Here is a 22,560-nt window from a genome sequence, read left to right on the forward strand (position 1 = left end):
TATCAAGTTAAAGTGCTGCTTGACTGCACATCATGGCAAAGTTAGGAGTCTCATACCCCCCCCCCCCCCCCCCCGGAAAAAAAAGAAAAAAGTTTCCAATGCATCTTGTGTATGCCGAGACTGCAACTCTCAGTGGGCTTGTGGTATTTGAAACGTGATTGGGTCAACGATTTGACATGATCTGTTCTCCAGTAACCATGTTCAGGGCATTTGCTCCATTTGAGTGTTGCTGACTGGGCCATGTGCCCCCCCCCCCCCCCCCTGTTTCTCATCAATGATAGAGTGCTGGCTGAGGGCAGATGAAACAGAATGGGATATTGAGGTAAATGGAGACTCTCTGTCTTGAAGTCATCTTTCCGATCGTGTGAATTATTCAGCACACACACACTCACACTCAGACATGCCTATGTACACACAGACATGCATGGATACCATGTCAAATGGACGGATGGACACACCATGCACTTGCACTGTCATGAAAAGAAGAAAGTAAATACATTTTCCATTCTTTTGAATATAATAAATGTTGAATACGATTGAATACTATTTATTCCATATCTCCACGTGTAGAGCTGCAGTAATTAGTCAATTAATCAATTAGTCAATCAGCACAATCGATTCGTTGTTTCATTTATTTTTCAGCAAAAATGGCAAAACCTCAAATGTGGTAGCTTCTCAAATGGGAATATTTTATGCTTTTCTTACTCCTCTGTGACAATAATCCGAATATCCGGATTTGCTGATATTTTATCGGACATTTTATCAATAAATATAATGTAGATTAAACAATCATGAAGAAAATCGTTAGTTGCAGCCCCATTTCCTTGAAATGCAATCTGCTATTCTATGTTCAGAGAGTGTCTACATGTCCTAGACATGTCATGTGAATACATGTAAAAGACTCCTAATGTAGCAAGGATAGAGAGGTATGACACTGTTAAGTTGACACTAGGAGTCCTTATCTTGTCAACACAGGCTTGAGGCGGCAAACAGAGCAGAAAATAAGGTAGTGAGAATGCAGTCGAGAAATCAGCTGGAGAGGTGCATCCATTTTACCTGAAGAGACTCTTTCAGCAGAGCAGATAGAGATCAAAGGACTGTCGGGTTTAGGCTGAATGCTCCCTCGGAGGCTCCAAAACTAGCTTTTCTAATCATTTGTGCTGTCAGCGGGAGGGCCGGAGCAAAAGTTATTCACCCTTCTACATAAAAAAAAGCGGCATAATATTCTCCACCCCGAACACTGCTGCTACGCCATATCTGTCAGGGCTGAAACTCAAGACTCAAGACCAGCATGCTGTTGTCTCATTAGTCTCACAAGTGTATGGTTGTGTGCTCACCACAGTTGAATTGATCCTTTACACAAGATAAAGGTACAGATTTTAAGTTTTGAAATCAATGTGTTTCATTTCCTTGGATATGCAGTCTGCGACACTGTGACATGTATTTGGATGTCATTTCATTGTTACTAGAAACAGAGGTAAAGAGTAAACGTAATAGTTATTGTGGACTTGCATAGTTGGGTGTGGAAAAAATGTTTGTACAAAGAGGAAGGTATGCAAATCAAAACCAAGTATGAATAAGTTTGGGGTGTTGGTTTGGTGTGTTGTATGGCGAAATGTTTGGAACAACCCCCTCGAGGCTTGAAAACTAATCTCTGACTGCTATGGATTTGGTTTGTGTTAATACGATTTAAGCCTTAAAGTGTTAATCCTTAAGATCCCTTAAGACGCTCAATGAATTTTAGCTTTGCAGCATCTCCTCAATATGTTAAATACCATCTCTGCTGCTGATGTCCTCCATGTATAAATGTGCACAGGAATGCGAAGGAGATGATCTATGAAGACTAAGGAGAAACAGCTATGGAATTTGTTAATTGGTTAACGAGCTGGTAGATGTGGTTTATGAGCTACCATTTTCTTTTACCCCCCCCCCTCCCCCAAAAAAAAAACCCCACAACCCGGTACTGGTTAGAACAGCAGATATTCTCTAAGTTGAACCATGCTGGTTTATATTTACACGTTTCCTTTGGAAACACACATGATGTGATTGTCAGTCCAAGCAGATGTCTGCTAAAACAGATGATCTCCACGATTAACATTTGAGGCAAAGTGATATTTATATCTACAAAAAGGCACAGTAAGAATAACGTAGGAAGGAGTTCAAAAGAAGATTTCTGTTTGCCACTTCAGATCCAGTGAAAAAAAAAAAAAGATGAAAAAACAAACACAACTGCCACTGCATATTCTTACTTTACTTTTTTTTTTTCTATTTATCAAGAATATGCCCATTACTATTTTTCTTTAAAAGCACGTAGACACTGACACATACATGCTCTAGTTTTGCAAACGTGTACACACCAGAACCAACTAATTACGCAGAATCAACGCTAAATCACTTTTACACCCGACACACCCTGAAAACCTTCTTCGAGCCGGCTGCTGATATAAGCAGTATCAACACATTCTCACCCTAATGCATCAAATGCTGCAGCTTGGTCAGTGCTCCTAAGCCTCAAACTAAGACGCTTTACATCAGTTTTCCTTTCCAATTCACCTGCATCTTGGAAGTGTGTATATTTCCCTTAAAAAACACACACGTAAAAGTATATATTATTCAGGCCTTTTCAACTGAGTCAAAATGTCCTTGTATTTTCAGATTTACTTGCATTAGCCAACGCAACAGTAAGCTTGTTAGAGTCGCCCTGACGCGCTGTTAAGCTCAGAACACAGCTGGGGAGAAGATGCAGAGCTCTGCACTGCTGGTGCACCCTCGGGCCTCGCTGCCCCAACTCTCCGGGCCGGATCCGTAGCAAGAATACCGGCGGGACGCAGTCCATCACCCCTTGTTGGTCTGACAGTCTTCTAGTGACACATTATGCACACACGAGGTTCATTCCCTTCCAGAGCCCACAGAGATGGTTTTTAAAAAGTACTGTTAGCCATTATTTTACTGCCTGATTTTTTTGTTGAACACAAGAAAGTTGAGATAAGTAGCCAATTAGGATAAACAGCACAACGCCATGGCTTGCTTTTCATCCTGTGCTCCCCGAATTTTTGAGTCCTCGGCCATCACTGACCTCTTTTACTAGCTGTTGGCTGTTGGATTTTTTAAGTGTCTCTTTCATACAAAACATTTTTTTCCTGACCTGTTAAGAGGGTCGACCACGATGGCCCGGGGATGTGACATATTCCCTTCCAACAGAGTCTTCCTGGTCTGGGAGGCTCCTTCCAGTCTGGCAACACTGATTGTCTTCCTGTAGCCATCGTTGGTCCAATACAAGTTATTCCCAATCCAGTCCACTGAGATTCCTTCAACATTGTCAAGCTCTGCAACAGAATCAGCAGCAGAGAATTTAACAGAATAACAAATGTGTTCTAAATCTTTTTTCTTTATGCAGTACTGTGACTTTGATTGGTTTGATAAATGATTTTTAAACAGTTTTTGTCTTTTAAAGATGAGGTACAATACATGAATACTACATTTTAAGTATACCTGTGTTTTGAGTGTGTGAAATGGCTTCCATCTTATATTAATGCCAGGAAATAATTACTAATATAAAATACTGCATACTGTCAGTTTAATTAATTCTAGAAAAATGATGCAGTAAGTATAAAAAAGTAATTTCGACCCACCATCTTTGAGTATCGTCTCTCTGCTATTTCCGTCTATTTTCTGTCGCCCAATGAGGAAACTGGTGGTGTCAGCAAAGTAGATGTGACCTGTTTCTGCGTAGTAGTCGATTGCTCGAGGGTTGACCAGGTCCTCGATTGGCACGACGTGCTCATCGCTGGACTTGATATTCATATCCAGGCCTCGGATGACCCCGGGACGCCCCTTGCCATAGAATAGGAAGAGATCGTTTTTGGGCTCTGCAAGGCAAGAAAGGAGGGACCCATTTTTACTGTTATTGTCAATTAATTGGTCTAATTCATCAATGCTGATCCCAGCATTAAACCCTCTTACCGGCCACATTGTTGTTATATGTGAGCCAGAGCCAGGGCCATACATTCACATTAATGGTGCCAGTAATCAGTGCCAATGACTTTACTCTCCCCCTTCAATCATGGTCCTGCTACAAAGCTGCCTTGACAGTAGGACGGGGAAAATGCTTGAGCAAACAGACAATGGCAATACTTACCTTGGCTGTGAACACAGCTTCTGATCTAAAATAACATGGCGTCTGTGTAGAAAGGCAAACAGAGAGGCCTAGAAAGCTGAGGCAGCTCCTCTGCGGCCCGTCAGCCGCTCAGGGGGCTGTGTGTTCTCCAACCCTTTGGGATCCACCGAAGAGGCAGGAGGAGAAATGAAAGAGGGCCTCCAGTGAGGGAAGCAGACCTCTCCTCGCTCTCAGCCCCTACCCAGGAGACCGGGATGCTGGGGGTGAGGACCACACATGCCTCACTTAAATTCATCATTTTGTGAGAGAGAGAGAGAGAGAGACCAACTATCCAGGAGACAATTAAGCATTGCAAGAGACCCAGATATCAAACCCCACGGTGACTGCTGTATGAAGAAGCACTACCATTTAGCACCGAATCTCATTATGCTTAGGGAGACGGAAAGCGCAAGCAAGAGAAAGATAGCTGGTGTCATCAGAACATATATACGAGGGGGGAATAAATCAAATGTGTCACGGCAAGCCTCGCAATGCTTCGTTACCCCGATCGAAGAGTGGTGGGCCCTCAGATTGTGTCATCAATTTGATCTTCTGCTTTTATTGTCAAGTTCACAATGTCCAGCAATTGATCAGACCAGCCAAACAAATGCAGACAAACTTAGATCCTCATTATGGTAATAATCAATCAGGCTTGCGACAGGTCGATAGCGAAACGTCACTTTCAAATGGGTCCACCAGCGGTCGTCTTTATCACTGTCAGTCCATGGCCGAGGCCTGTGTGGCACTCCCTCGGCTCGAATATGACACATGACCTTTAGAGGCACATGTCAATATGAAAGAGAGCACTGATGCGAAACGTTTTCTTTCAGGCACGAGTCAAGATTTGTGTTCATCAATAACAGGAAGCACTGCCAATAAAAGGATGGACATTTTTGAAGAGATGTGTACTAAAATACAGAATGATGCACCGATTTAAATCCAAGGCAAAATATGTACTGACTTTTACAGGACTGGCCGTCGGAGCCCAGGCTGTAGCCAGTACGACAGCGGCAGGTTCTGGACTTGTAGCTGCCACTCAGAAGGCAGATATGGGAACATCCACCCGGTTTTCCGTATGAAGCTATTTCACATGCTTGACTCTTGACTGTGGACATAATCATGAAGGACAGAGAAATCATTACAAGCCAGTGAAGCATCCTCTTTCTGTACTTACACAGACTCCAGCTTCAGAGTCACAAGATGGGGAAGTTCTGGGGAAAACTTCCCTTACCTTTTGGCTGGGTGAGTTTGTGGTAAACACGGAGTCCTCGAGTATTCCCCAGGCTGGCTAGTGTCCTGCTCTCCGCTGTGATGTTGAACCTGTGGATCCGTAGCAGCTCCACAGGGTAACTCCCTTTGGAGGGGTCCGATTGGGTAGCATAAAGGTAGTCCTCAAACACAGCTAATGCATAAATGTATGACACCTGCAAAACAAGAAGATCCATGGTGTTTGTTTTGTTTTGTTTAACATTTTGAAGTCAAATATAAGTAAAACTAAAAGAGAAAAGAACAACAAAATGTATTTTTCATTAATTCCATCATGCAGCAAGCATGAGGGTAGTGGGGCGGGGCGGTCTGTACATTTGGCGGCCCACACGGAATCAAAAGCTGGACCCCCCCCCATGGGGAGGCCCCTGGCCCTGACACCACAGCCTCCATGCTACATTTAGCAGGTTGACACCCACGCAAAGCGCCATGCCTGGCTGAGCTGTGTTCACAGGAAGTACACCGAAGCTCACTGGGGCACACCTTTACTTCAGGGGCACAAGAAACATGTGTCAGAATAAAATAAATAAATATAAAAACAAACCACTCAACCGTCTCTCTCTGTAATTTGGCCTTGCCACTCTACTTTCAAAGCAATTCCACACATACTACTTAAAAGGGTGTGTGCGTATACTGTACTTGCATCTCTCCCTACAGTAAATGGCTGGGAGGGAGGAGGGGAAATAGAAAAGGAGGACTGTGGTAGTTAACAGATGAGAAGTTAAATGACATTATGTAATCCTTACTTCTCTACAACACTGTTCAAAAGCAGTGTGTAGCCACATACAAGTGAAGTCTCTATCCCGGACATAATTGTGTCATTTATAGGTGTCTATACTTTTACTTGAACGAATTGAGACACGTTTGGGGGAACTGAGTAAGAAATTCAGATTGCAATTCTCAAGTACAAATATTGGTCAAATAAAAAAAACTCAGGGGCAAATTCATGAAAGGATTGTGTGGCTTTTGCACACAACTATAACTGCACAAAAGAGACACAACATAAAACGTGCAATCCCAAAGCACCAGCAAAGGGCGTTCCTATGCACATATTCAAATGAGGTAATTTGGCACAAAATTGGCCCCATTCTTTGCAAATGAGCTCAATTGCAAAAACAATCAAATTCACAGAGATCAGTGCTAAAAAGTGACACTTGCGATGAAATTATAAGCATCTTTAATGAGTTGGTGGCGAACTGATCCGCATTCATAACAGGCGTCAGTATCATGGTACACTGAATCCCAAACACTGTTTCTCTCTGTCACATTTAAATACATTGGCTAAAGTTTTGAGGAATGTCTCTGCACCTCGTCAGTCAAGAGCTTGCGGTCTGCAAATTTATTCTGTTTCGCTTTTTCTCTCCGCCATCGTTCTGCTCACTATGTTGGCGCAAACTCAGCGTTTGTAATAGGATACACATGGACAGTAACAATCAGATGCCAAAAAAAAGGGCAAATTACACTCAGCTGCAAAACTCTATGGGCGCGTTTACACTGTATTATCATCAGCCCAAAATCTTTTGTAAATCAGACCTTGAGATCGGGCAGAAAACTGATGCAAGAGATGCAAAATCCACGATGCTATCAGTTGCCACAATCCAGTTTTTGTGAATTTGAAGGTCCTTGAAATGTATTTTATTTGAAAAATGACATCTAATTAGTCAAACTGTGAGCAAACCTGTTACGTCTGACCACATATACCATAGGCTATGACAGAAACAAAGCAAAAAAACATACATAGTCTCTGAAAAAGATGAAGAAATGAGCTGCAAGGCATTTGTCTTTGTAGATGCCAGATCTGACTAATGAGGCCACAAGCCACTGGAGGTGGGCATATTATGCAAAGAGCACCTGCATACAAAGTGATTTGTTTGAATATACATTTTTCCTTCCTCATAAAGGGCAAGTAACTAAGTATCAAGTTGCTTGAAAAGGCCTTTTTAATGAATAGTCATAATCTGTGATGAAAGGCTTCAAGAGTGTATACGACAGAAAAGGGACTCTATATGCTCATTTGGAAAACAGCCCACAGCCTTCAATTCAATAACTATCCCCATTCAAAAGACCTTTTCTATGAAAAAGAGTAGTGCATTACAACAACAAGCAGTGGATATACCACCTGGCTGGCAGTGATAAAGCATGATGCCCTAAATCAGAACATTAGAAAGCCCCTCTCATGTAACAATTTGGAGTCTCTCAAATGAAGAGGAAGACAGTACTGATAAGAGAAGCCAGTTGTCTATTCAGACTCTCGCTGACGTTTGTCCACAATGGATCCCTATGATGTGGAGCCGAGGAAAGACAAAAAGCGGCGCTTACAGTGGAATTTGACACTCACTTGGCTCCCGTGGATAACGGTGTGTCTGTTCCTGCCCTGGTAATCCACCACATCGATGTGATCCAGGTAGGCGTCTGCCCAGTACACCAGCTTCTTGACCAGGTCCAATGCCACAGCAGTGGGCTGCTCAATGTTATAATCCACCAGCCGGGTCCGGTTGGTGCCGTCCATGTTGCAGCGCTCCACCTTGGCCACGTTCCCATAGTCGGTGAAGAAGAGCATTCTGCAGAGAGTGGGAGTGTTTCAAATGATTAAATGCTGTCAAGGAAGTTTTCAACATTTTTCGGGAGAGCAGAGTGTCATTCTTTGCTTCAGTTCTTCTAAGACCTATTTCTTCTATCTACAATAAGCAAATCAAAACCAAATACTTTACACTAAAACACACTGTTAGGACCAATAATATAAACAATATAGCATACATTGTTCATCTATTTTGGTCGGTAAGTGTCCAGAGTTATGCGAGAATGACCATGACTTTGTCACCATCCTTTAATACTTGGGATAACTAGCTCAACACTGCGAGGACAATGCAGTATTTATGTGTTTCCATTTCTTTCACATTGTTGATCAACTGGTAAAGACGCAGACTTTTTTTTAACCTGACCTGTTTTACCTGGGACCCTATGTTTAGAGCATTTACTTGTATTAAGCTCCTTTTAAATCCTTCTGATGATGCAAGTCTTATTTGAAGACTTATTCTGTTGACAACCACAAAGAAATTATATTTCATATGGAATTAAATAAGAACCAAAGGAGCAGATGATGAATTGAGTTGGTGGGTGGTGATCCAAACCAGAGCTAAAAGTGAATATCTGGCTTACATTCAGCGGTGCTCTGTTTTTGTTCTAACAGGCAGCGGTGGAGTAAGTATGTGTAACTGAAGCATACGCTATGCATTTAAAATACTTATTACTGCTCCAGGTGGTGCTTTGTTTAACATTAAAACTAAATTTAAAACGGAATCTGCAAAGTACAGTATCAAGAAGCAACTGCTGTTGGAGCAAAACCTAAAATGATATTTCCCTCTTAAATGTTGTGGAGTAAATACAGGACGCTTACTTATTTATTTCCAACTGCTGTAAACAGATTAGCCATATCAACATGTTGATGTGGTAGAATATCATGGTTTTGTTTCTGTAAGTTTGTGAAGGAATCTTTGTATGCCCAATAGCAGTCATAATTAGATTAATTTAGCTTTATAGCAGCATTTGTGTTTGTTATCTTCAAATGGATGCAAGTATTAAGATAAAGCAGAAAAAAGCCTATGCCTGCTGTGTTGGCTTACAAAATTAAATAAAAAATAGGCAAAGTGATAACAATAAATACAAACAGATTCAAACTCGACATAAAAGGAGTTTAGAATGATTGTTAGATTAAAGCAGGATTTTTAAAAAAAAATCGGAATGTTTTTAAATGGTTTTTAAAAATACCCAGAGAGGCTGCCTCTCTGAAGCTCAATAACCTGGAGGCAAGCGCAATAAAAGCAGCATTTCCCATTTCCTTTGTGGTAATTTTGGGGACATTTAGAAGGCGAGCTGCGGAGCACCTCAGGGTATGTGAGTAGACATGAAATGATAGACAATGTGTGACGCACAGAGGAGCAAAACAATTTAGTACCTGAAAAACTGTGAGGAAGGATTGAAAATCAATTATTAAAGACACAGGGATGCCAGTGGATGAGTAGTCCTGTAATTCATGCACTGTCACTAAGTATTCAAAACTGCTCAGGTCTGCATGTACAACAATTAACATGGAAGGTGTGCCGCGCTGTCTTGCGTTGGCTCTGAGAGGACGAAGCTCCAAACAACCTCCAGCGATAACAAGCTACAGCCGGAGAGCCGCGGGAAGCCGACTTAATCTGCACGAGTCAAGTCAGGGGAGAGATGGGCTGCCCTTTGAACCCCAGACCAGACTGGGCTGAAAAAACTGGCAGCGTCAGCACGGAAGCTATAGCTCCCCAAACAGGTGCACCTCCATGTGGCATACAAATGATAGCTTTCTGGGATTACCATGGTGCTGATGCTGGAATTTTGCATTCTGCAGCTACAACGGGATCCACGTTGGATTTCTGGAAATGAGCACCCCTGATAAAATAGACTGCGTGGGACCAGTGCAAATAAGAATGTGTCTTACAGTGAAACAGAAGACTGAATAGACACCAACAATGAAAGGCATACTCCAAACACTTTCTTGATGTTTCTTACTTTTTTTTTTGTCCAATTTATTCCGCAGTAGCAGTTACATAATTCCCTTCAGCGGCTTTCTTCAGATTTGCAGTTTTCAGTCTGCAATGCACCTTCGCAGTAAACATGTATTATGTAGTCAAGGACTCTAACTTTAGGAACAACTAAAAGTATCTCCTACTGTAACAATCTGCATTTGAACAGAAAAAGATGCCCCCTGTAACATAGTAGGGCAGCATGTCTTACTCTTAAGGAAGATTAAACCCTTTTCCTTCTAAATAAAAATCCAGAATGATTATTTCACTTATTTTTACAGAGACTTTATTTAGTTGTTCAGCTATTTGTGTTGGTTATCGAGATGGAGCCACCTCTCGTCATAAGAATGATGTTCATATGCTACATAAAAAGTTGTGCCTGAATTAGCCACAGCAGCAGACTGGATCTATGGATGACTATGTGGGTCATTCCAGACAATGAATCAATATAACTTTGGTGGTTATGAACAGATCCCATGAATTTTCCTCTTGCGCCACCATAACATCAGGTTTTAGTGAAATATCTCAACAATTACTAAATGAATGAATGAATACAATGGAAATTGGTAGAGCCGTTCATGGTCCCCACAGGATGACATAACTGTCATAGTGATCCCTTAATGTTTAATCTGGTGCCCTCATCAGGTCAGAATTCTTGTTCTATGATCAAATACCTGCAACACCAATGACATACCCATCTTTAAAAAAATAACTGTTGCCATATATCATAATACAGGCAGTAATTAAGTCTTTTAAACTTAATTTCCAGGTGACAGGGTTGTATCAGTGGCATGGTGCGTAATATTAATTCTGACACTGATCAACACAGCATCATCGAGACTCCCCGACTCTTTTCAACGATGATTGTACAGGATTTTAATAAGCATAGTACATCCTTTCCAGTCACAGATATATACAGTACATGGTAAACACTAAACTAAAATAGGACTCAAATGTAGCTTGATTTGTTTTCTGATGAACAAACCATACCATCATTTAAATTCTCCTCCAAAATGCGTTTTAAAGAAAAGAGGAAAGGGTCGTCAATCAAAAAGGCTTTCCGAATGCAAAGTAAAAAATGCCGAATCTGATAAAGACAAATAACAGTACAAATGGAGTGCCAAACCAGAGCATATTCTACAAACACTGTTCCTCAACACTGTGCTTTCTAACACCTCCCTGATATACTTTGTTTTCACTCCAATGCTCCAGGCTGAGAGACCTCTCTCAGATGGGCTTCTTCACAAACAGCTGTACATATCTCACCAATTAGAGGCAGGAAGAGGCCTTGGCAAACGTCTGTGTCTTATACAGTGAATCTCGAGCCAGCAACCTGCATGTGTATAGCTCCCTTGTGGGCCAGCAGACTCTATATCCATACAATCATCCCTCTATACACACACACACACACAACAGAATGGGCACTTACATGTATGTGTGTGAGTCATGTGTGATTATGAACAGCCTTGACTTACAGCAAGCTTAAATAGGAACTCTAAAGAGGCTAAGGTAAGGGATATTTACCATCAGCCATATTGCTGCACAATGGCCAACCTGCATTTAATGAGAGACGCTGCCAACCAGATACAAATCGTCCAAGTCATTAAGAAACCAGCAGCTAATTATTCTGATTGGACCCAATGGCTTTTAGTGGTAAAACAAGCTGTTAAATTAAGTGCAGTTTATAAACTAGACATTCACAAATAAGCAGTAGTAATGTAATGTAATTCTGCCTCAATCAAATGAATTATATGTTAAGATTCAATGTTTAAATTGTCTAGGCCTTGTGGGTGCTGCGACGTGACACTTTATAGAATTGGTGCAAAGCAAGATGATTTCGTTAGTGGTGATGTTTGGAGGTGGTCTGTACTGCACTGAGAGCTCTACTGCTGCAAAGAAAAGGCACATCACGAGTATTAGTGCATCACGGTATCTAAAAATCTTGCTGAAATGTGCTCCAAGCTTGGTGTCTGTCCTGATCATATAATAGCCCTGCTCTTCTCTTGCTCACTGGAAGGAAGAGGGCAGAAAAGGCTTTGAGCTACTGAACGTGGTTCACATTCTGGTACAGCTGCTGGATGCAATTTATTTCATTTCTTTTTTTGTTGTTTTCTTTTGTTTTTCTGCACGATGACACATGAAACCTAGACAATAGCTTGTGCGTGACTGTCAACCACATGCTGTAAGTGTTTTAGAGTGGGGATATTTTTCAGTCTGCAGTTGCTAAGCTTTTCTGTGATCTCCACAGAGACAAAAATCCTGTAATGGAAAGTCCTGAAGGGGACTTTTTTTTTTTAACTGAGGGATGTGGGGTGAAATCAGTGAATACAAATGACTGTCTCGACAGTAGAAGCGGTCTGAAGCATCACCAGCTATCCACCAAATTACACAGCTCAAAGAGAGGAGGGCTGAGTCCAAAGACAGGGAATCATTTAAATCCCTTCATGGCAACTCACTCACATTCTTCCAGACAAGTCAATTGCTCAGCAGTCATTTCTTTTCCATCTTCTTCTGTGATTTGCTTTATTTTTTTTTAACAAAAGATGCATGATGATAAATGGGCCTTGCCTTACTTTTAGAGAAGGCATATTATACAGGCTGCAGAACACTCACCCCATGAGAGGATCCAGAGCTATTCCTTTAGGATTCAGCAGGTCGAGTTGTAGGATAGTAACACACGTGTCCCCACCATGGTCACAGACAAATATCTTGTCAGAGATGCGGTCCACGAAATAAAAGTTGCCTGTCAGCCAGTCAATAGCCATGTTCTCCACATCTGCAATGGAACGATTGGGTTAGATTCTTGTGTAAAATAGTTGAATAGTCTGGATTACAGCACAAGCTTAGACAACCCTGAGGACATCATCAGAGTTATTCAGGAAAAAAATTAAATTACAAAAATAGCATCATATGAAAGTAAAAACCATGGCAACTGATAATTATAATCAGTATATTTCCATTATGTTTTTGCAAAAAGAATAACCTGACACCTCAACTGCAGTTGTTCTAAATGAATGCACCAGTATTAAGCTGTAGGTAGTAACAGCAAGAGTAGACTCTGACTCAAAGCCTGAAAAGATTGCCAGTGAAAACGTTTCACATTTAACAACAGGTTTGATGTTCGTGATAATCTGGACAAGATCAACTACGCAGAGGGAAGGTGAGCACTTTTTAAGTATCGGAGCAGGTTTGAAGGACAGCTGTAGGGGAAAGGTGAGTAGCCCAAACCGCTGAGGCTAACCTGCCTTCAACCACACAGATAATGAAGAGATATAGCTCACTGGTAAGAGTGTGAGAGCGAATACAGGAGAGAGAGAAAGAGTTATGAGCATATATGTGTGAGAGAGCAGTGGGTGATGCGTATCTCATCTCACCACTATCCTTTTGGAGGGAATGTTCATGATTTGAGAGCAGGTCGTCAGTCAAAAAGCAAAGTAAGGAAATGAAAAGGTGTACAAGCTGCTAGAGATGGGAAGCACATACGTTGCAAACTGTGTTGCGTTCTTATTTCTTGTTCCCGTGTGAATCCGCGCAGGTTCCTCGTTTCTGCACAGCGGAGTTGCCCAGAGGACCCTGTCGACAGAGCCCAGCATACACTTTCCCGGTTGTGCTGGAAATCCAAAGCCAGTGATCCATTTACACTCAGAGCCCTCAGGGGCTGGAGACCTGTTCCATTTAGATGGGTGATGACAATACGATCGGAACCACCAATGAGAAGCATTGGACGGCTGTCACCAGGATCTAGAGAGAAAAGGGACATGATGTACGTTTACCGTGGACCAAGGGAAGGGTTTAAATTGCAGCCAAATTATTCAATAATATGAAAGACGGCAATCGTGCCTTGATGACAGAGAATACGTCACCATCAAAGCATCAAAGGTAGAGACATAAAGAAAGAGTATATTGCTTCCTTTGGTCCGAAGCAATACATCTGCCATGCCATAGATGCGACTCAGAAACACCAATGAAATGCACTCTGGTTCAGGGAAAAAGTACCTTCACTATACTGCATTGTAAATTGAAAGCTTCAGCTTGAACAGACATCAAGTAAATGTAAGTACATTGTGCTGATATTGTGTCTCTTTCATTGTTTCCCTTGAAATATAAATTTGAATGCAGGACTTTTACTGTGCGGTATTAGTAGTTTTATTAAAAGTTAATAGTTTTACCGCAGACATTTTTGAGAATCGTAATTAAAGCTGTTAATGCTTTGAAACCCGGCCCGGCCGTCTCTTTGTCAAGGAAAGACAGTCCGTGGTGGTAAAACTGAGATAAGCTGCTTTATGGGCTTAATTGAGCGTGTGCATTCGCTGACATCAGGTTCACCCCCTACAAAGGGCCCTTATTTATCCCCATCTCCCACACAAGTTCAAGTCAAGGGCTACCCTCCTAATACAGGCAATAAATCAGAATGCCTGCTCACATAACTGCTTCCCCTTATCCCTCTGAATCAACTTGTAGTAGTCACACATTTTTCTCCCACACTCGTAGGTAGATGGGGTTTTGACCAGCATATCTCGTTGACCCTGACTTTTAATCAAGCATGACAAATGTTAGCATACGCAGAAGTAATGGCGAAGCTTTTTCTTGGAGCAGACCATCTAAAAATGACAAAGAATACGAGGCTGTCTTTGTGTTGTGCAATATTTGGCTCACATATTTAAAATCTCACTGAAATGACATTAATTCATTCCTTTTTTGCGTGTCTGTGTTTGACAGCAGCTGGAAGGCTGAGAACCAGCAGGGGAACGAGGGACAAAATGCATTGACAGCACACGCCACGAGGACCACACCAGCATCTCGGAACAAAGTGACACATGCAGGAAGGTTTATGCCGTTTGTTGTGTTGCTGCTGACCAGGGGCCGTATTCACAAACATTCTGAGAATACTCTCGGAGAGCTCCTAACTTCGTCTAAAAAGTGTAGCAAGGAGTCCTAGCTTAGGAGAGATCTAGGAAACCTCTCAGCGCAACTCTGAGCAACGACGGGACAGGAACGTTTACTTTAGCGAGGAGGTGAGGTAGACCCTGTTGCTAGGTATCCATTCTTTAAATAAGTGTGATTGCTTGATCAAAAGAGGAAAAGAAGAATGCATATAAGTGGTGGCGTTGGTCAACATGTAGATCTATAAACCAGTCGACAGACATCTTGGTGTTGTGATCACATTTGTTCCTGGCATTATAGCTTCACTGCTTTGGATGGGAGACGTGAGCTCGAATGAGATAGACGACAAACATTATCCCTGCACGATCTAATCCGTGGTGTTTCCATTAACTCACTGCCATTCAGCGTTTGGAGAATGCTTCTCCCACCTCTTTGTCTTACCAGCATTTTCTCCTCTGCTTGTGAAACTCTTAAGCCTCTTAAAAGTCCCCCCCCCCCTGCTCATTTTCTCGCCTCCGAGAGCTCTATCTGAAATTTATATTCATGAGCTTTTACAATGCTAACCCCATAGTTATCGCCGTACCACTAGCGCTCTCTGCTAAATTAATATTAATGCATGTGAGCATTGGGTTCAGTTAAGTTTATGGGCAATCATATTCAGTTTATTCCTGGTAGGACACCAGTCACATTGATTAAAAGCTGCAGCAGTGGCGTTCTCCCCAGCTCAGGTGTGTTGGGCCTCCAGCTATTTTCAACCCATATATGCCATAGTGACAACACCCTTTAAAAGAAAAAGAAAAAATCTGCTTCAGTTTATGGTTCAATGCCGCAACACAAAAACATACAGCGCAAGGTTAACTTGTTTACTTGCAGAGGACGGACCACCAAAACACAATAGCTCTTTGGGTTGTTTTATTTCTAAGTAGGCTGTTTTACTCATGGGGACAGATGTGTTACCAGCATCGGGCATTCACATAAATCAGTGTGACGCTGGGCATTGTCTCCGCACAAAATACTCCAGACTGCTCCCACTTAAAATCACATGCTCATTAATTTTATCATTATCCTGGCCTGACCACGTCTACCCATTCTCATGTGGGTGATAGATGTGGTCACTACTAAACCACATTAATCTTGCCCCACAAAGGCTATTGAGCGCCAAGGCGATGCTAAGCTAGAATCCCACTCTGGTTGAACAAAACCGCCCTGCTTTATTATTAGACATGAAACATCCATACGATGCAGATTGCATTGTTTCCCCGATGCAAGTGTGCCGCTCACCTTGTTTGGCTTTGCAGGATCTCCTGTCAGGCTGCAGGATGTATCCTTCTGTGCAGCTGCATCTGTACGACCCGTAGCTGTTCGTGCAGGTTTGGCTGCATGCGCCATACATGGCACATTCATCATGATCTTATAGAAAAAGGAAGAGAGTCATTTGTAACAAATTAGGTGTGCTCAAACATGACCCAAATACATAAAGTATACTTAATGTGGCCTCACTTTGGCACCTCAGGCATAATTACTTTTACAACCAATGAGCCTTTTTTTTTGGAGCTGGAGTACCCTATTAAGCCCTCTCTCTCTTTCTCATGTCTTCCCCCAAAACAGGATCAAATTCAAGAAGTAGTGCTACTTTGTCAAACCCCTTCCTCCAGCATAATTATGCACTGTTGTGGCGTGTCGTTGGTATAAGGTCTGTGCAGAGTCCAAGTAAGACACTACAACTCTAGAGGCACCTTTGGCAGGAAAATCCTGTCCTCGCTGGCTGTCAGAAACCAGGCCTGTGGCACATATGTAGAGCGTAAAGAGGGAGGGAAAGAGACACGGAGGAAATGTGTGCCGTGTATACACGATGTGAGTGTGTATGCATGTGTGTTGGGGTGTAATGCACTGTACAAGAGGCCCCTGCCCGCAGACAGATGGTTCTCATATACCGAGCACCTCCTGCTTATTCATCTGAAGGAAGTGTGGCCGAGGGCAAAAGGAGGGATCGGTCAGGGGAAGAGGGAGGAAAAAGGGGGGATGGCTCCATGGCAGCGCAGCTGAATCCTATACCTCTGCAGCTCGTCCCGTCCTCGCCGACCTCAAAGCCATCAGCGCAGAAACAGAAGGTGCCGTTTCTCGTCATGACGCAGCCGTAGCGGCAGCGGAGCTCGTGGCAGGCTGACAGGAGCTCTGCAGGGGGGACAGAGAAAGAGAGTGAGGAAGTGAGGATTGGAAGAAAGGAACTGAAAAAGACGAATGTAGGAAATGCCACAGTGCTGATAAGTAAATGCAGACAGGTGGAGAGTAACACGAAGTGTTTGTACTGTAAAGCATAAATGTTGAAACTAAACTGTGAGTTTCATAAATACCATATGAATCAGTGACCCAGCAATCACAGACATCTGATGAGTGAAGATATAAGTTATTACCAGCCGTGTATTCTAATGGCATCATTTGGCACAATTGACTGACAGGTCGCAGCCCTCAGGAAGTGCCTACATTGTCATTTCCCATATATTTTTAGAATGTTTGGTGATGATGCTCTTTGTACAGCACTTATCTTTATACAGAAAGAAACAAAGAGCAGCTAATTATTGGCACGATGAAGGTTCAGCAGAACAAACGGCACGAGTCAAAGCATAACCCTGCAAACAAGGCTTTAATTGCACAAAGATTGATATGCCACGGCTTGACACTAATTAATGTCAACTTACGGAGCAAAAGACAAAAGCGCGCATTGATTGTCCTTTGCTCTTTTCCGTGCTAACCATTTTCAAGACATGATGAAATGCTGCAGCGGAGGAACGAATCAATTCTTGACGGGGTGCATTTACATTCAACAGTGCAGCGGCGACCGAACGACAATCAAAGCCTCGACTGTCATCACTTTCTAAATGACAAAACAGCCTTTGATTTGGATTTTTAAGATAATGATGTGATGTCAGTGGATCAGACACTTTTTAACACTTACTGAGCTATCAGAAGTGTCTAACTGTCTTCTAAGTGTGTCTTGACACATTGAGATGAATGGTGTCGTTGTATTGTTTGGAGAGCAATAATGTAAATCTCAGTGAGGGCTTGTTGGAGACCAATATGTCAACTGATAATCATAAAACGGACTGTAAGTGAGGGAAATCGAGCAATGAAATATGGTGACAAACTGTTGACGAACAAGCCAGAGGCATGGACACACACATTACACACACACTTCTTTACTCAAACTACAGGGGTGAACTTTTTGTCTATTTCTGTGTGTATATATATATATATATATATATGTATATATATATATTGCCCTCAGTGGAGTTTTGACTGACAGGGGGTTGAGTGGGAAATAACTGAATTTTCATTTAGGGGCAAACTATTTTTTGAGGTGATAAGAGAGCAAGCAAACACTGATGTATTAAAATGGTAAATGCCCAGTAGCCTTTGGTCTTCAATGACCACAGAGAGCCAGTTTGGTTATTTATTTATACTCCTCACTTGCTCAGAGGTGAAATGATTGAAAGGAGCTAGACCTCAATAAACTATGAAGATAATCTGGAAACAAACTCCCCGCAGAGAGGCAGGATATTGCTTTTCTGTGTTTAAAGGATATGTTGTTGACATTAATCATTGTGTAATGACAATTCTTCACTCCATTTATTCAGCCAGTGGAAGAGTGTGACTGCCAGGCGCACCTAGAGGTTTTGCTGAACTATGAATGTACAAGCATGTGTAGAAAGTTGCCCAGTGAAGTTGAAACACCATCGGACAAACAAAGACTCTGGGCAAGACAAAATGTGACACAAAATCACGAGTCCATGTATGTGAGCCAACATCATACTGTGATTCATCATAATTAAGAACACACCTTTATATTTATGTAGACAAATATCTATAAGAAAGTCTGTAAGAAGAAACTCTTCTCTAAATGGTAAATGGACTGTACTTGTATGACGCTTTTCTAGTCGTCCGACCACTCAAAGCTCTTTAACACCACATGTCATCATTCACCCATTCACACCCATTCATGGACTGATGGCAGGGGCTACCATGCAAGGTGCCACCTGCCCATCAGGACTCTAACATACCCATTCACACACCGCAGGACACAGCTTACGGGGAGCAATTTTGGGGTTAAGTGTCTTGGCCAAGGACAGATCGACATGGACCAGCGGAGTCGGGGATCAAACCGCCGATGCTTTGATTGAAGGACGACCTTAACCACCGAGCCACAGTCGCCCCACCACACGAACGCTCCTGTTGGGGAGCTGACTGAAGATATAACCCTGTCTCTAAAACATTCCGCATATACACACACATGCAGTATAACATTGGCGATTGGATTCATTTATTTTTTGCAAGACATGTAATGCTTCCTGATTATTTTCATCGCAGTAAAGACGAATGTCACCGATGTCAAAAATACTATTCTTAGGATTTGTTCATTTACTCTGTAGGTACAATTTAAGGAGAGTTGTTGTAATTTCAAGAGATGTGAAAAAGTAATAAAAAAACATTTCTAGACATGCAAGATGAAAGCAGCAACCACAGATACACATACTGCACATTTACATATGCATACATGCAAAAATACACAAGCACTCACACAACTGACTTGGTCGCTGTATCCACAATTTCAAAAATGCATTTTCAGCTCAATTTAACAAGAGACCATTAAAGTGTTACCCTCTGAAAATGAACGCATCAGCCTGTTGGTGAGCACCATTACAACATGTCTTAATGTAGCCAGCACTGACATAATGTGACACGCATTACCACATAAAATGAAGCCTTCGCATGTATCCTGCTTTGCTGAGCTCTGAATTACTCACGTTTAACTAGTGATTACCAGACAGCGGTAAACTATACGAGAAACATGCAGTGAAAAAGCAGGTTTTTTTCCCCATACAATTGGTTTTCTTCCAGATCTGAACTACACACTGTATCTCAGCCTGAGCTTGAAGATCTGAATTATAAAGACAATTACATTTATTTCCAACCTTGGCCACAACGTTTTTAAATCAGAAAGATTCAATGTTTTTTAAAGTCGAGACCTTAATTCACTGTATAGCTGCAGCTCACAGTGAGAGTTGCCCACCAATCCTGATATCAAGGCCAAACTGGAGTCACAGCTAGCAAGTGGTTGAACACATCCTTTGACAAGGCAAGGCAAGCTTATTTGTACAGCACATTTCAACAACAAGGTAATTCAAAGTGCTTCACATAAAACCATTAAAAGCATCAAAACATAAGGCAAAAGAAAAGGAGATTTAAAAACAATTAAAGAAACAGTGTAAGAAATAAAATTCTGTAGTAATTCTGTAGAAATGCAGGAAATTGATTAATATATTAATTGAATGTGGTCCAATTAAAGGCCGCAGCAAACAGAAAAGTCTTCAATCTTGATTTAAATGAGCTGAGGGTCTCAGCAGACCTGCAGCTTTCTGGGACTTTGTTCCAGATATGTGGAGCAGAAAAACTGAACGCTGCTTCTCCATGTTTAGTTCTGACTCTGGGAACAGAAAGTAGACCGGTCCCAGACGACCTGAGGGGTCGGGATGGTTCGTAAGGTAGCAGAAGATCAGAGATGTATTTTGGCCCTAAACCATTCAGTGCTTTGTAAAACAACAGCAGGATTTTAAAGTCAATTCTTTGTTGGACAGGAAGCCAGTGCAAAAGGAAAACAATATCGTATTGAGGTGGATAAGAGAGCAACACTCCCGGCAAAGTGGAGCCATGTGAAGCTCTACAATGAAATGGGAAAACATTGAAACAATCGGCCGTCATGATGGTAATGGTGAGGGGGGAAAAGGTGCAGGTTGAAAGTAATCAGAAGTACACACACCAAATAAGAGCCTCACGCCGGTAAAATGTGTCTGCTTGGATAGACACATTGTGCTTTGCCGCTATCTTTCTGCGACATTAGCATTTGAATGGCTCAGTGTAAACATACGTTCCTTTCCCCTTCTGACTGCTACTCATTTTGAACATAGCCTACTGTATGTCAATCAAAGGGAAACAGGTTCCTGCCTCTTACGATGGCCCTACAGGTGTGAAAAAGAAAGCCGCATGCTGGAATCGTAGCCTAACTGCTAATATCTGCTAAAAAATAAATGTGTCGGCTATTTCTCTTTGAATTCTCATGCAGCACAAAAGCAGGAAGAGGAAGTAGGCAACAATAGACTAGAGGATATTTCATAGTGAGTATAAGTTTGCCAATTATAATACTGCTGCACTTACGAAAACACACCATGCAGCTGCGAAGTGTGTTCGTAGACATCGCACGGCAGCTCGCCGCAGGTCACACGTTGCCGCTGCTCTGGTGTGTTTTCCGGCGTTAGAGCCAACTGTTGCATATCTGGATTGTCACATCCCATATGAGCCTCGGCAAACCGTTCCACATTTCTATGTGAGTAAAAAAGTACCATAAATCATACAGCACTATGAAATGTGTATTAAAATGCTACCTGGTGGAAATACTTCTGAGGTAGTCGGAACTTTAAAAAAAAATGTTGTCAGCACCTTGACAGGTGGGTCAAAAAAACTCCCGCTGCTTCCAGCCATCTCTGTTTACTCGCTCTCAGGCTTTGCGTGTGGACCCCATGTGACCTACGCATTATTATTCGCCACGTGGCACGGCAGCTAGCGCGCTTCCCTGTTGTGAGGCGGTATGCACAATGACGACATGGCGGGCTGGAGATATGCAAAGGCTAATCCTTATATCTGCTCAAAGACGCCGGATCATCAGCTTTCCCTTTTGGCAAACACTGAGTGCTGCAGGGATTGTATACCTGCCACTGAGCCCGCTTGATGCTTTTCACATATCTAGAGATATGCAGTGCTATCTCTGAGAACACCAGTCAATAGTGAGGTACATGCAGTAGCCTAACACTATGGTCCGCAAATATACTTTATGTGGAAGAAATGCGCTCAAAAGCTTTTCATTTTCTGTGATCTATACTCTTTCTAACTCAATGTCATAATAGTTGGCATGAATGAAGAAGTATTTCTTATATACCGTCTCCTGAAAATGAGGGATAATACAGCCGAGACTGATGCACTGGCAAGGAGAGAGTACACTCAAATTCGGATTTGTAACCACAACGGTGATGCGAAAAACAGCATACTTCAAATAATTTATTCTCCAAAAAGTAGAATGAATGCACCTTAAAAAGAGGTGACTGCTGAAGTTTGGGGGCACATGCAGAAATATTCATGTGTTGCTGGGCAAACAGATACAAAACAGTAAACAATATGAGCCTAGCCAACCAATAACCTCTCACAATGTAAACTATTTTAGATTTGTAAAATGTTTGAATGACTGAAACATGCAGTCAAATGGTCCTCACGCTGAAACAAAGAGGCATAATGCATTCAAAAAGAGCAAGCCCAGTCCAATTTGCTTTAATCAGATGCACTGTATGTATCAACAGAACGATTCTAGCAACTGCAAAAAGGAAATAATTCCATCTGTTTCCACATTGGTAAAAAGAAACGGTTGAGTTATTGTTGTATATTCTGAGAAAGTAATGATTTGCCTAAATTATACTCATGATCTGGAAATTGCAAGATCATTACGTCTGTAGCAGACTATGAGGTCCGGTTTTCACATTCGGGGAGAGAGACCAGCGTAGTCAGAGCGCAGATACTGCACAATGGTAGCAGCAGGGGTGTCAAACATACGGCCCGAGGGCAACAACAGGCTCGCCAAAGGGTCCAATTTGGCCC

At 42.1% G+C, this 22,560-nt stretch overlaps 1 protein-coding gene across 1 annotated transcript in view; it reads right to left on the reverse strand.

The window, feature by feature from the left end:
• lrp1bb (low density lipoprotein receptor-related protein 1Bb) overlaps positions 1-22,560 on the reverse strand; it is a gene marked incomplete at its 5' end in the record, with an annotated part of 216,928 nt that overhangs the window by 111,327 nt on the left and 83,041 nt on the right. Inside the window, 9 exons of the mRNA XM_079277460.1 lie at positions 3,146-3,326; positions 3,633-3,869; positions 5,118-5,261; positions 5,388-5,580; positions 7,761-7,983; positions 12,592-12,754; positions 13,462-13,719; positions 16,144-16,272; positions 16,918-17,037. Of these exons, the coding sequence (XP_079133586.1) occupies positions 3,146-3,326; positions 3,633-3,869; positions 5,118-5,261; positions 5,388-5,580; positions 7,761-7,983; positions 12,592-12,754; positions 13,462-13,719; positions 16,144-16,272; positions 16,918-17,037 (1,648 nt within the window). The remainder of the gene's footprint in view (positions 1-3,145; positions 3,327-3,632; positions 3,870-5,117; positions 5,262-5,387; positions 5,581-7,760; positions 7,984-12,591; positions 12,755-13,461; positions 13,720-16,143; positions 16,273-16,917; positions 17,038-22,560) is intronic.

Source organism: Melanostigma gelatinosum (assembly GCF_949748355.1).
Source record: "Melanostigma gelatinosum genome assembly, chromosome: 10".
In the NCBI taxonomy this organism is placed as follows: Eukaryota; Metazoa; Chordata; class Actinopteri; order Perciformes; family Zoarcidae; genus Melanostigma; species Melanostigma gelatinosum.